Source organism: Lontra canadensis, unplaced genomic scaffold (genome assembly GCF_010015895.1).
Source record: "Lontra canadensis isolate GAN:19392208 unplaced genomic scaffold, GSC_riverotter_1.0 scaffold5, whole genome shotgun sequence".
Taxonomy (NCBI): domain Eukaryota; kingdom Metazoa; phylum Chordata; class Mammalia; order Carnivora; family Mustelidae; genus Lontra; species Lontra canadensis.
In genome coordinates this window covers 39,029,887-39,042,008 of record NW_022630999.1, presented here as the reverse complement: position 1 = coordinate 39,042,008, position 12,122 = coordinate 39,029,887, and the positions used below count along the sequence as shown (strand labels likewise).

At 42.9% G+C, this 12,122-nt stretch overlaps 1 protein-coding gene across 5 annotated transcripts in view; it reads right to left on the bottom strand.

The window, feature by feature from the left end:
* Window positions 1-8,733, bottom strand: part of ZNF346 (zinc finger protein 346) — a 34,484-nt gene extending 25,751 nt beyond the window's left edge. For 2 of the 5 annotated variants that reach the window (XM_032851899.1, XM_032851900.1), the window contains exon 1: window positions 8,492-8,733. In XM_032851899.1, coding sequence (XP_032707790.1) covers window positions 8,492-8,666 — 175 coding nt within the window. In that variant the 5' untranslated portion in view covers window positions 8,667-8,733. The remainder of the gene's footprint in view (window positions 1-8,491) is intronic. The other 3 variants (XM_032851898.1, XM_032851902.1, XM_032851897.1) reach the window with 2 other exon arrangements.
* Between the last annotated feature and the right edge of the window lie 3,389 nt (window positions 8,734-12,122).

The window sequence follows — 12,122 nt, the reverse complement described above, 5'->3', positions numbered from 1 at the left end:
GCTCCCTGCTCAGCGGAGAGCCTGCTTCTCCCTCTCTTTCTGCCTGCTGCTCTGTCTACTTGTGCTCTATCTCTCTCTCTCTCTGTCAAATAAATAAATAAAAAATCTTTACACAACAACAATGAAGTTAGTGGTAAAGAATGATGGGGGTGGTATAGTCAGTGAAGACCATCTTACAAGGCATCAGCTATAAGGAGGTCTGGGCGAAATAGTGTTCCTGCCTGAGAGAGTGCCAGGTCTCTAGGAGGCAGGGATGAGTTTGGCGTATTCAAGGAATGGAGAGGAGGTCAGTGTGGCTAGAGTATGGTGAATGAGACAAAAGTGGTAGGAAATAAAATCTGGAGAGGCAGTGTAAGATCATATTGAATGAATGTAAGGCCTCAAAAGCCATGATCTTTTTTTTTTTTTTTTAAGATTTTATTCACTTATTTGACAGAGAGAGAGAGAGAGAGAGCACAAGCAGGGGTGAGCAGCAGAGGGGGAGGGAGAAGGAGGCTCTCCGCTGAGCAGGGAGCCCCATGCGGGGATTGATCCTAGGACCCTGAGAGCATTACCTGAGCCAAAGGCAGACGCTTAACTAACTGAGCTACCCAGTTGCCCCCAAAAGCCATGATTTGAACTATGGATTTTGTTTTTAGTGCCAGGAGAGGCAACAAGATCTGGCTTATGTTTCAAAAAGATTGCTCTGATCATCACGTCAGCAGACTGTATGGGGAAACCAATGGAAGCTGGCAATGGAGACAGAGAAAAGTGTATGGATTTGGAATTACATCCTGGAAGTAGAGCTGATAAGCAATTTCTTAGATTGGATGTGGGGGAGTAAAGGAAAGAGTCAAGGGTAACTCCTAGGTTTTGAGCTTGAGCAACTGAACAGATGAGATGAAAACTGGAGGATGACAGCCTTGGAGGAGAACTTAAGACTTTTCTTTGGCTATGTTAAACATGAGTGCTCTATCAGATATATGGGTAGAGATATCAAGTAGTCAGATGGAGATTCAAGTCTGGAGCTCAAGGGAGAGGTCAGAACTGGAGATTATAAATTGAGAATCATAAGTATATCAATTATAGTTTATAAAGGCTATGGACTGGAAGAGAATGCCTAGTGTAGATGGAAAAGGAAAGAGGTCCTGTGACTGAGTCTTGGATCCCTCCAAGCCCTGTGACAGAATTGTCCAGCCAAGTCCTACCTAAATTCCTAACTCACAAGAACCATGAGAGGTTTACAAGATTGGAGGAAGCTATGGTCCACATTGGGAAAAAGAACTTAAATTATCAGAATTTTGAGAAGGTGGCCTGAATGTGCGTCTCCACTGCCCTGATATGCATATACAACTTTATTCATTTATTTATTTTTAAAAAAGATTTATTTGCCAGAGAGAGAGAGAGAGAGAGAGAGAGAAAGTGAGCACAAGCAGGCGGAATGGCAGGCAGAGGGAGAAGGAGGCACCCTGCTGAGAAAGGAGTTGGATGCAGAACTCTATCCCAGGACCCTAGAATTATGACCTGAGCCAAAGGCAGATGTTTAACTGACTGAGCCACCCAGGCATCCCTCCGCATACAACTTTAATCCAACTACCAATTACCTCCCCAAATGGGACAGGTTTGGTATAAGAAATGATGCTTAGAAAACCATTGGAAAGTCTGAAGGTACTTGGCTGGGCCTTCATAAATGTCTCTAGGAATAATATTTGTCTGTTCCAACAAAAGAGCTATAGTTTGAGGTCTCCATTGCAAACTTGCTGAAAGTAAGAAGTTTCCATTATCAATGAACCTTCATCTCAGCCTATGAAGCTTGATAATGGATTCTGGAACACTGATGTAGGATGATCTCATAGTTCCATGACCCTTTCTTGATAGTAACAATAGTGAAAAGCCATAGGAATATGATCTTCACTGCACTTCTGTCTTCCAAATCTATGATAAGGCATCTTTGGCAGGATTGGATTTGTATCCATATTGTAGCCAACAAGAGGATGTATAGGGCAGAGACTGAGCGATCTAGGACAGGGCTTATTTTCACAGGGTCAGTGAAGTGTGGACAGAGCTAGGGTAGAGAAGCAAGATAATTCTTCATAAACTTAAGGAATGTAGGAGAAGTAGTATTTGGGAGATAAATGGTCGTGATACCTCAATTTAAGTTACTGTCTTTAGGAGACTTAATGTGCCTTAAGTTGCCTTAGGATACTTAGGTCCTGAATAGCTGGTCACTGCACGACTAAACAAACTCCTATATTCCAATTAATGGTGAACACTGCTAGTCTATAATGACTTGCTATTCCTTGGCCTCAAATGTGGCCTTAGAATCTTCAACTCAGCTCCACAGAAATTCACCAGTTGTCTGAAGATGGTCCTCAGAGATGTAACCAATTTAATAGCCTGCTTATTATGGCTTATTGGGAAGTAGTGGATTTCTAGGTACAGCTATAGTTAGAAAGCAGCATACACCAAAAGATTCTAGTAAAAGCAAGCTGGATATAACCTACCAGTGGGTCAGATTTGTTAGGCAGTGTAGTCTAACCGGCAGGGTGGTCTATAAGAATGCATTGGACAGTTAGCCCCACTAAGATTACTTAGCCTCAGTACTTCTGTTTTGTGAATCCATATTATTGATGGTCTGAAAAGACTCAAATTTTAGCACAGAAAAAAAGTATGAAGAAAGCAAATGTAATGGTATCGATGATGTGGTGTTAAAATTTTTTCTACTTAGGGGGCTCAGTTGGTTGGATGGCTACCTTCGGCTTGGGTCATGATCCCAGAGTCCTGGGATGGAGCCCCATATCAGGCTCCTTGCTCAGCGGGGAGCCTGCTTCTCTCTCTCCCTCTCCCTGCTACTCTGCCTGCTTGTGCTCTCTCTCTCTCTCTCTGTTAAATAAATTAAATTAAAATTTTTTTTTTTTTTTTTACTTAGAACACATATAAAACAAGAGTTCAAGGGCGTCATGGTGGCTCAGTAGGTTAAGCATCCAACTCTTGATTTTGGCTCTGGTTGTGATCTCAGGGTCATGGTATTGAGCTCCTCATTGGGCCCCACACTGCTTGAGATTCTCTCTTTCTCTCTCCCCCTCTGCTTCCTGCTCTCTCTCTGTCAAAACAAAAAATAAAACAAACAAAACAAAAAAGCAGAGTTGAGCTGAAAGTACAATAAATGAAATGAAAAATTCACGAGAAAATCACCATCAGTTTCAAAGTAGCAGAAGAAAGAATCAGTGAACTTGCAGATAGATCAATAGAAATATTCAATCTGAAGAGGAAAAAAAAAAGGATGAATAATGAATAGAGCCTTAGAGACTTGTGGGATACAAAGCACACCAAACAAATATATATGGGGAAACTTCAGGAGAGAAAGGAGAAGAAAAAAAAATATTTGAAGAAACAATGTTTGAGGGGCGCCTGGGTGGCTCAGTGGGTTAAGCCTCTGCCTTCGGCTCAGGTCATGATCCCAGCATCATGGGACTGAGCCCCATATCAGGCTCCCTGCTCAGCGGGAAGCCTGCTTCTCCCTCTCTCACTCCCCCTGCTTGTATTCCCTCTCTTGCTGTATCTCTCTCTGTCAAATAAATAAATAAAACTTAAAAAAAGAAAAAGAAAAAGAAAAAGAAACAATGTTTGAAAACTCCCCTTATTTGATTAAAGAAAAACAATCCATACAGCCAAAAGTCTCAAGTCTCTCGGGGTACCTGGGTGGCTCAGTCAGCTATACTTCTGCCTTCCACTCAGGTCATGATCCCTGTCCTGGGATCGAGCCCCACATCAGGCTCCCTGCTCAGCAGGAAGCCTGCTTCTCCCTCTCCCTCTGCTTCTGCCTATCACTCCCCTGACTTGTGCACTCTGTCCAATAAAGAAAATCTTAAGAAAAAAAAAAGTCTCAATCTCTCAAAACATGATAGATACCAAGAAATCTACACCCAGATACATCATAGTCCAACTATTGAAAGATAAAGACAGGGCTGCCTGGGTGGCTCAGTCAGTTAAGTGTCTGACTCTTGGTTTGGCTCAGGTCATGATCTCATGGGTCATGAGATCAAGCCCCCTTTTGGGCTGTGCACTCAGCTAGGACTCTACTTGAGGATTCTCTCCCCCGTCCCTTCACCTGCTTGTAGTCTCTCTCACTCTCTCTAAATTAATACATAAATATATTTTTTAAAAAGAAAGATAAAGGGGTGCCTGGGTGGTTCAGTGAGTTAAGCCTCTGCCTTCAGCTGAGGTCATGATCCCAGGGTCCTAGGATCGAGCCCCACATCAGGCTCTCTGCTCAGCAGGGAGCCTGCTTCCTCCTCTCTCTCTGCCTGCCTCTTTGCCTGCTTGTGATCTCTGTCTGTCAAATAAATAAATAAAATCTTAAAAAAAAAAAAAGAAAGATAAAGACAGGAACTCCTTAAAGCAGCAAAAGAAAAATGACTCATCATACATAGTGGAATAATTTGATTAATGACTTAACTTCCTATCTGTAACTATGAAAGGCCACAGGGCAGTGGAATAACAGTTGTGAGAAGATCAAAATTGTCAACCAATTACTCCATGTCCAGCAAAACTATCCTTTAAACATTATGCTAAGCAACAGAAGCCAGTCACAAAAGGCCACATATTATACAATTTAACTGATATGAAACATCCAGAATTGGCATATCTATAGAAAGAGAAAGGGAATGAGTAGTTGCCAGAGGTGACTGCTAATAGTTATAGGGTGTCTTTCTGGGGTAATGAAAATGTTCTGAAATTATTGGTGATGACTACACAATTCTGTGAATATACTAAAAACCACTGAATTTTACAAGGGTGAATTTTATGGTACATGAATTATGTACCAATAAAGATGTTATTTTATTAAAAAAATTTTTTTAAAGATTTTATTTATTGGGGCGCCTGGGTGGCTCAGTGGGTTAAAGCCTCTGCCTTCGGCTTAGGTCATGATCCCAGGGTCCTGGGATCGAGCTCCACATTGGGCTGTCTGCTCCGCAGGGAGCAGACACCGAATAAATGACACCGAATATGACACCGAATAAATATTAAAAATTTAATATTTTCTTTTGCTGCTTCCTCTTCTCTCTCTCTCTGTCTGCCTCTCTGCCTACTTGTGATCTCTGTCTGTCAAATAAATAAATAAAATCTTAAAAAAATATATTTTATTTATTTATTTGACAGAGAGAGAGACAGAGAGGGAACACAAGCAGGGGAGAGGGAGAAGCAGTCTCCCTGCTGAGTAGAGAGCCCGATGTGGGGCTCCATCTCAGGATGCTGTGCTCATGACGTGAGCTGAAGGCAGATGCCCAACAACTAAGCTACCCAGGCGTCCCAACATGTTATTTTAAAAAATTATTCTTTAAGACTGAAAGCAAAATAAAGACGTTCCCAGATAAAGACTTAGAGAATTCACTGTTAGCAGATTTGCTTTGCAAAAAATACTAAAGGAAGCCCTTCTGGCCGAAAGGAAGTGGTACTAAGTGGTAACTTGAATCCAGAGGAAGAAAAAAAGAACACCAGAAATGATAAATATGTGGGTTAATATAAAAGAGATTATAAATATTTTTGTTCCCTAAATTCTCTTAATTTCTTTAAAAGACATACTGTATATGGGTCCTTGGGTGGCACAGTCAGTTGGGCGCCTGACTCTTGGTTTCAGCTTAGGTTGTGATCTCCAGGTTGTGAGATGGAGCCCTGCCTCTGGCTCCACACTTAGCAGAGTCTGCTTGAGATTCTCTCTTTCTCTCCCTCTGCCCCTCCCCATTGTGCACCCTCTCTCTCTAAAACAAATAAATCTTTAAAAAAAGACATATTGTATAAATCAATAATTATGACACCGAATAATTAGGTTTATAATATATATCGATGTAATATATATAACAATAATATACATGACAATAATACTACAAAGGAGGGGGAGGAACGTCGCAGTATTAGAGGAATGTTTTTATATTTTACCAGAATTAAGTTAATAGTATTAAAAAAAAAAGTTAGTAGTATTAATTTGAAGTAGACTGTGATGAGTTAAGATGCATCTTGTAGTCCCTTGGGCATTAAGAAAATAAAATAAGTAAAAAAAAAAGTATAAAAGAATATTAACAGAGAAATTAACATGGTTCACTAAAAAATACTTAACGCAAAAGAAGTCAGTAGAGAAAAAGGGAAGAACAAAATGTAAAGGAGATAAATAGCAAAGTAGAAAATATAAATCTAGCCATATCAATAATGAAATTAAATGTGAATAGTCTTAACAGCCTACTCAAAAGGCAGAGACTGTCAAAGGATAAAAAAGATCTATATAATGAGATTTGATTTTGCAACAAAAAGTAATAAAGTACTAATACACAGTACAACTTGGCTGAACCTCAAAAACATGCCGGGAAAAGCCAAATGCAAAAGACTACATATTGTATGATTTTGTTTATATGTAATGTACAGAAAAGGCAAATTTATAGTGGTTGCCTAGGGCAGGAGGTGAGAGTGGAGATTTAATGTAAACAAGAACAAAGGAACTAATTGAAGCCATAGAAATATTCTCAAACACAACTCTGTACTTTTACTTAAAAAATCATTGCATCGTACAATTACAATGGGTGAATTTTATGGTATATATAAATTATAACTCAATGAAAGTGCTAAGAGAAAAACAAAACAAAACAAAACAAAAACCAAGGTGAGTAGAATTTAGTGTTAAACAGGGCTCTACCTAAACCTCATATAAATATTGGAAAGTGAGGAGAGTAGGAAAATGAACTAGGTCCTAAGTGACACTGTACATTCACACACGCATAAGCAATTCACTTTTTAGAGCACAGCTGCTGTGTTCTCTGCTTCAAGGCCCAAGGGGGTGCCTTCCCTGTCCCTCAAGGACAAAGTTCACTCCCTCTTTGTGCACAACCAATTCTTACATATTCCTCTTCACTGCACCCATTACCTTATACTGAAATTGTTTTGGTGTCTGCTTCTTGGACTAGACTATAAACTCCTCCAGGGCAAGGGACAGTATCTTCCTCCTCTCTGTAGCTCTGCCGCCCAGCCTGTCCTGGGAACTGAGCAGGTTATCACTGAATGTTTGTCAAATTAGTGAAAGGAAAATTGGGATGTGTTTGCAGGGATTTGTACCAAACAAGTCTGAAATTATGTGGGAGACAGAGAGCCCATATTAATTTAGGAGTCAGACTAGACTAGTTTTTTTGTTTTTTTTTTTAAAGATTTTTTATTTATTTATTTGACAGAGAGAGATCACAAGTAGATGGAGAGGCAGGCAGAGAGAGAGAGAGAGAGAGAGGGAAGCAGGCTCCCTGCTGAGCAGAGAGCCCGATGCGGGACTCGATCCCAGGACCCTGAGATCATGACCTGAGCTGAAGGCAGTGGCTTAACCCACTGAGCCACCCAGGCACCCTGGACTAGACTAGTTTTAAGAGAAGTATACACAAGGGTATAGGTCTGTGTACCACTCCAAATTTAAACATATCTTCCTTGGATGTGGTCAAAATTCCATTCTATGCCAGGGCAATGAGTTCACAAGCAACATATTAAACTTCCAAGATTACTCTGCTCACCAAGCAAACCATCTGATTTTACTGCAGATTACTTGAGAGGATTAGCACAGAAGGCCGGACAGTTCTTGTACTTCTGGGTTAGAGTTAAGCAGCTAGCTCTGCTAAGGACTACGAAGGGGGTCACGCAATCAGGTCAGACCAGCTCTTTCCATGCTCCTCCACCTCCATCTTACCCAGAGCCAGGTCAAATGCAGAGCAAGCTGGGAACCTTCAGCCCAGAGAGTGCCCCCACCCGCCCACTGCCCCGGCCCCCGTGTATTCTGTTCTCCACAACTTCGGTACAAGCATGGGATACAAAGAAGCTGGAGCCAAAGTATACCCTGGCCAGTTTCTCAGCCTCCCGGCCCCCATCACATTAAAGGGACCCCGGTAGTAGAGACCAGACGCCTAGAAGCAGGAGTAAACCAGGTTGAAGATACCAAAACCAGGAGGAAAAAGGGGGTAAGAACGCCTTCTGGAGTCCTTGGCAGTGTGGGGCACGAGAGAAGGGAGGCAAGCGACACAAGCGATGGGAGAACCTGGAGACTGGGACGATGTTGAGTCAGGGAGCAATGGTGAGGGGCTAGGAGTCTGGCGGGGAAGGTTTTATGGGTCTCAGAAAAGGCACGGATAGGAATTACATTCTACGAGTTTACGATTAAGAGCCGTGCTCTGGTGGGTAAGAATGGAAGGGGAAAAAAACCCGCGGCCTGAGTATGAGAAGGCCCTTGACCAGTAGATCAGGGAGACCTCATTCATTGCTGCTGCGGCCTCAATTTTCAAGGGAACGGGCCCACGGTACCAGGCCCAGCCGGGGTGCAAGAGTCAAGAAGTCCCGGGGCGCGTCACGCAAGGGGGCGGGCCGGGCGCCAGGGGGTGTGCCCGGAGACCCAGGGGCTGGGCCGCGTTCCCGCCCCGCGTTTCCGCCACTCCCTGTGAGACCAGCGGGCGAGTGAGGGACTTGCTGCCTCTGAGGTCCCCGGACTCACCTTCCTCCCTTCCCACTGGTTGGGTCCCGGACACTGCTTCCCACAGGCGGCGCGCCCTCTCGCGGTCGAAGCGCAGCCCGTCCGGTTCCCGTCCTTCTCGCTCCTCCGAGCTGTTGTATGGCCGGGCCCCTCCACTGTCTGCGGCCTCCACGGTGCCCAACGCGGGATACTCCATCTTTCCTGCAAGCCCTAACCGGCAGATAGCCACTCATAAAGCTTGGTCTCGCGAGATGTAGGTGGGAGGGTGACTTTGCCGGGCCAACAAATCTCGCGAGGTTTGGGCGCCGCAGACCGCGTTGCGGTGCCGGCCCAGGCGCTTCTCTCTGATGGCTGATGGGGGACATCCTCGTAAGTGCTGTGGAATTGAGTCAGCCGCTGCTTTTACAGCAGCCCCTTCCCTCCGGTATAGGTTCGTGCAGCCCTCTGCTAAAGGTTCTCGCCTTGTTCACCGTCAGCCTTCGACTCTTCTCATTTCGTTCTCTTGAAGGCCCTGTTATGTGGAAATATTTTCTACGTTTTACTGTTAGGGAAATTGAAGCCCAGAACCTAGAAATAGTTTACTCAACAGTAGAGCCAGGACTCCCATCTCCGTGATTCTGTTACTGCTGATAATAAATACCATTTGAGTTTCAAGTTCTAATTCCCAGCCCAGATCTCCCCCTTAAACTCTCCAACGTAACTGTCAAATCTGAAAATTTATCCTCTGTCCCCTCATGTCCTCCCCAGTCTTTCCGAGCCACCATCTCTTGCTGAAGTTATTGTAGCTTCTTTACTGGACCTTTCCCTTGCCCTTCAGATATTCTCAGCACAGCAGCCCCAGCAGTCCTCTTATAACAAGCCGTATCATGATACCCTGATGCTCCTCCTCTTCAACAGTTTCCCATCCCACTCTTGGTGAAAAGCCAAAGTCCTTAGTTTAGCCAAAGGACCCTTTGCAGTCTGACTTCCCTTAACCTCCCTGATCTCATCTCCTATTGTGTCAGCCTCCAACACCTTCATTACTGTCTCAGTCACCTTGATCTTCTGGAGTGCGTTTCCCACATGTATCCTCATGGCTCAGCCTCTTTCTTTCTTCTCCTCCTCCTCCTCCTCCTCCTCCTTCTTTTTAAGAATGTATTTATTTATTTGACAGAGAGAGATACAGTGAGAAAGGGAACACATGCGGGGGGCGGCGGGGGGAGAGGGAGAAGCAGGCTTCTCGCAGAGCAGGGAGCCAGATGTGGTACTTGATAGGAGGACGGGATTGGGGAATCATGACCTGAGCCAAAGGCAGGCGCCTAACGACTGAGCCACCCAGGCGCCCCTCAGCCTCTCATTTCATTCTCTGGCTACCCTATCTAAAATTTAACCCCTCCACACACATTTCATGTCCCCCTGTCCTGCTTTATTATTTTTTTTCCTCTTTTACACTTAACATTATCATATATAGTGTGTTTTTACTTTTTACCTTGTTTTTTGTTTGTTTTCCCACTACTAGCCATGCCCCAAGAAAGCAGAGATTTTTGTTTTGTTCTTAGTTCAGTCCTCAGCATCTTTAAATAGAGCCTGGGCTCTCATAGGTACATACAAAATATTTGTTGAATGAATGAAACATTTTTTGTATAATTACTTTATTTCAACTTCATTTATTCAAATGTTTATTGAGAGTTTACTATGAATTAGAGGTTATTTTGGGCATTGAAATACAGTTGTGAACAAGATAGACAAGGAAGCTGTAATATAGTGTTTTTTATTCTAGTGGAGGACAGTATAATAAACAAGTCAACAGATAGTAATAAGTGCTAAGGAGAAAATAAAACAGGAATACATACTGGGTGAATGATGTGGAAGGAAACTTAGAGTGGTTAGAGAAAACCTCTGAGGAAATGACCTTTTACCTAAGACCTGATGGATGAGAAGTTAAAGACCATGCATGCAAAGAACTGGGGAAGAATGTTTCAGGAAGAGGGAACAGCAGATCCAAAGTCCCTGCGGCAGGAGTGAACTAGCTCTGTTGGAATAGCAAAAAGGACAGTATGGTTGGAGCCCACTGAACTAGGGGGAAGTGGTATCAGAGGAGGCAAAAGAGAGGTAGAGACAGAGATGTTTCTTGCCTGAGATGACACAGCTCACCAGCGGGATTTACTTATTTACATTATAAATATTGTGGATCAGCTCTGTGTCAGGCCTTGTGCCTGACTCATCTATTAAAATGCTAGAGATGATTGATGTTTGTGCAATGTTTTATAGTTTATGAAGCACCTTTAACATACATTGTAACATTTAATCCTTAGGGTGGTTCTCCTATGAAGGATTCTTATTAGACAATAGAGAGAAAAACTGGGAGAGGTGAAGGTTTTTTCAGGATCCCACAGCTAGTTAATGTCAGAGCCCATGCTTGCACACCAGACCTCAGACTGCAAATCCATGTCCTTTTGCCAATACCATATGACCAGCCTAAAAACCAATGACTATACATTACTTATTTATCTTAAAGTTTCTAATTAACCAGATTTACATAGTGTGAGTTATTCAGCTAGAAATCCAAAGGTATAGAGGACATTTTTGTCAAAGTCCCAGAATTCAAGCATATATCTTTGACACAACAGAGCAAAAACAGTACCCCACCCCTCCCTCCAAATCTGATTAGATGCTCAAAACAATTTAGATTATTCTCCAGTGAATGCTATCATGAAATTTTCTGCTTCTCAGCTCTGTGAACACATCTCTAGTTGTTAGAAGTGACCATAAATTAGGTTTTACTAATAAGATGTGTACAAGCATTATTTGACTCAGAATTTAAGATTGGTCTAAAACAACAGGGTTTGCTCTTGAGGAAAACTGACAAATCTATGTTGGTGGGGAAGGGGGGAAGAATGATGATCACACACACACACACACACACACACACACACACACACACACATCTTTGCTGCAATCCTAGTCTACTGCTCAGGATGGGTCATGTTATAGTGTCTTCAGGGCTGCAAGGAAGCATTGTCTTCAGGACATGCCAGGTTCTAAATCAGCAACTTTCCAAGGACAGGTTGACAGTGTAAAGGAGTTTGCTGATCAATAGGTTGGGATTTCCAGAGGGTTTTGAGGAGGGGAAGGAGGAGAATTAGATTCAAATAGAGCTTTCCAACTGTTTCCATGTCACAGCCCACTTAAAAAATGAGCATGTCTGTATGCCAACTTTAGACTAAACAGATAAGGCAGCTTCTTCTCATTATCCAGTGGTGGTCCAGGGACTCACAAATATTCTAGACCCTACTGAGCCACACTTAGGGCAGGAGGGCTGGATGTTCAGAGCCCTGTGAGGTGCAATGGGTGGTCATGATGTCTTACACCCAGACAATGTCTGAGGTGAGAAGAATTGGGATTAACCCAACTAATCTCTGAGGCATAAACAGGCAGTCAGTTAAAGTGACGAGATACTCAGCTTGATGTCAGCTGCTCCATTCTGCAGTCATGACCTATGCAACATTAGGTGAATTATTTAACATTTGTAAGTCTGCTTCTTCATCTGTAAAATAAGTAAATGATAGCTGCTTTAAATGAAGATTAACCAAAATAATTTCCATAAACTACTTACCACATTGCCTGGCACAGAGGCAATGGTAGTTGTTACCAGTTTATTCTGAAGGCTATA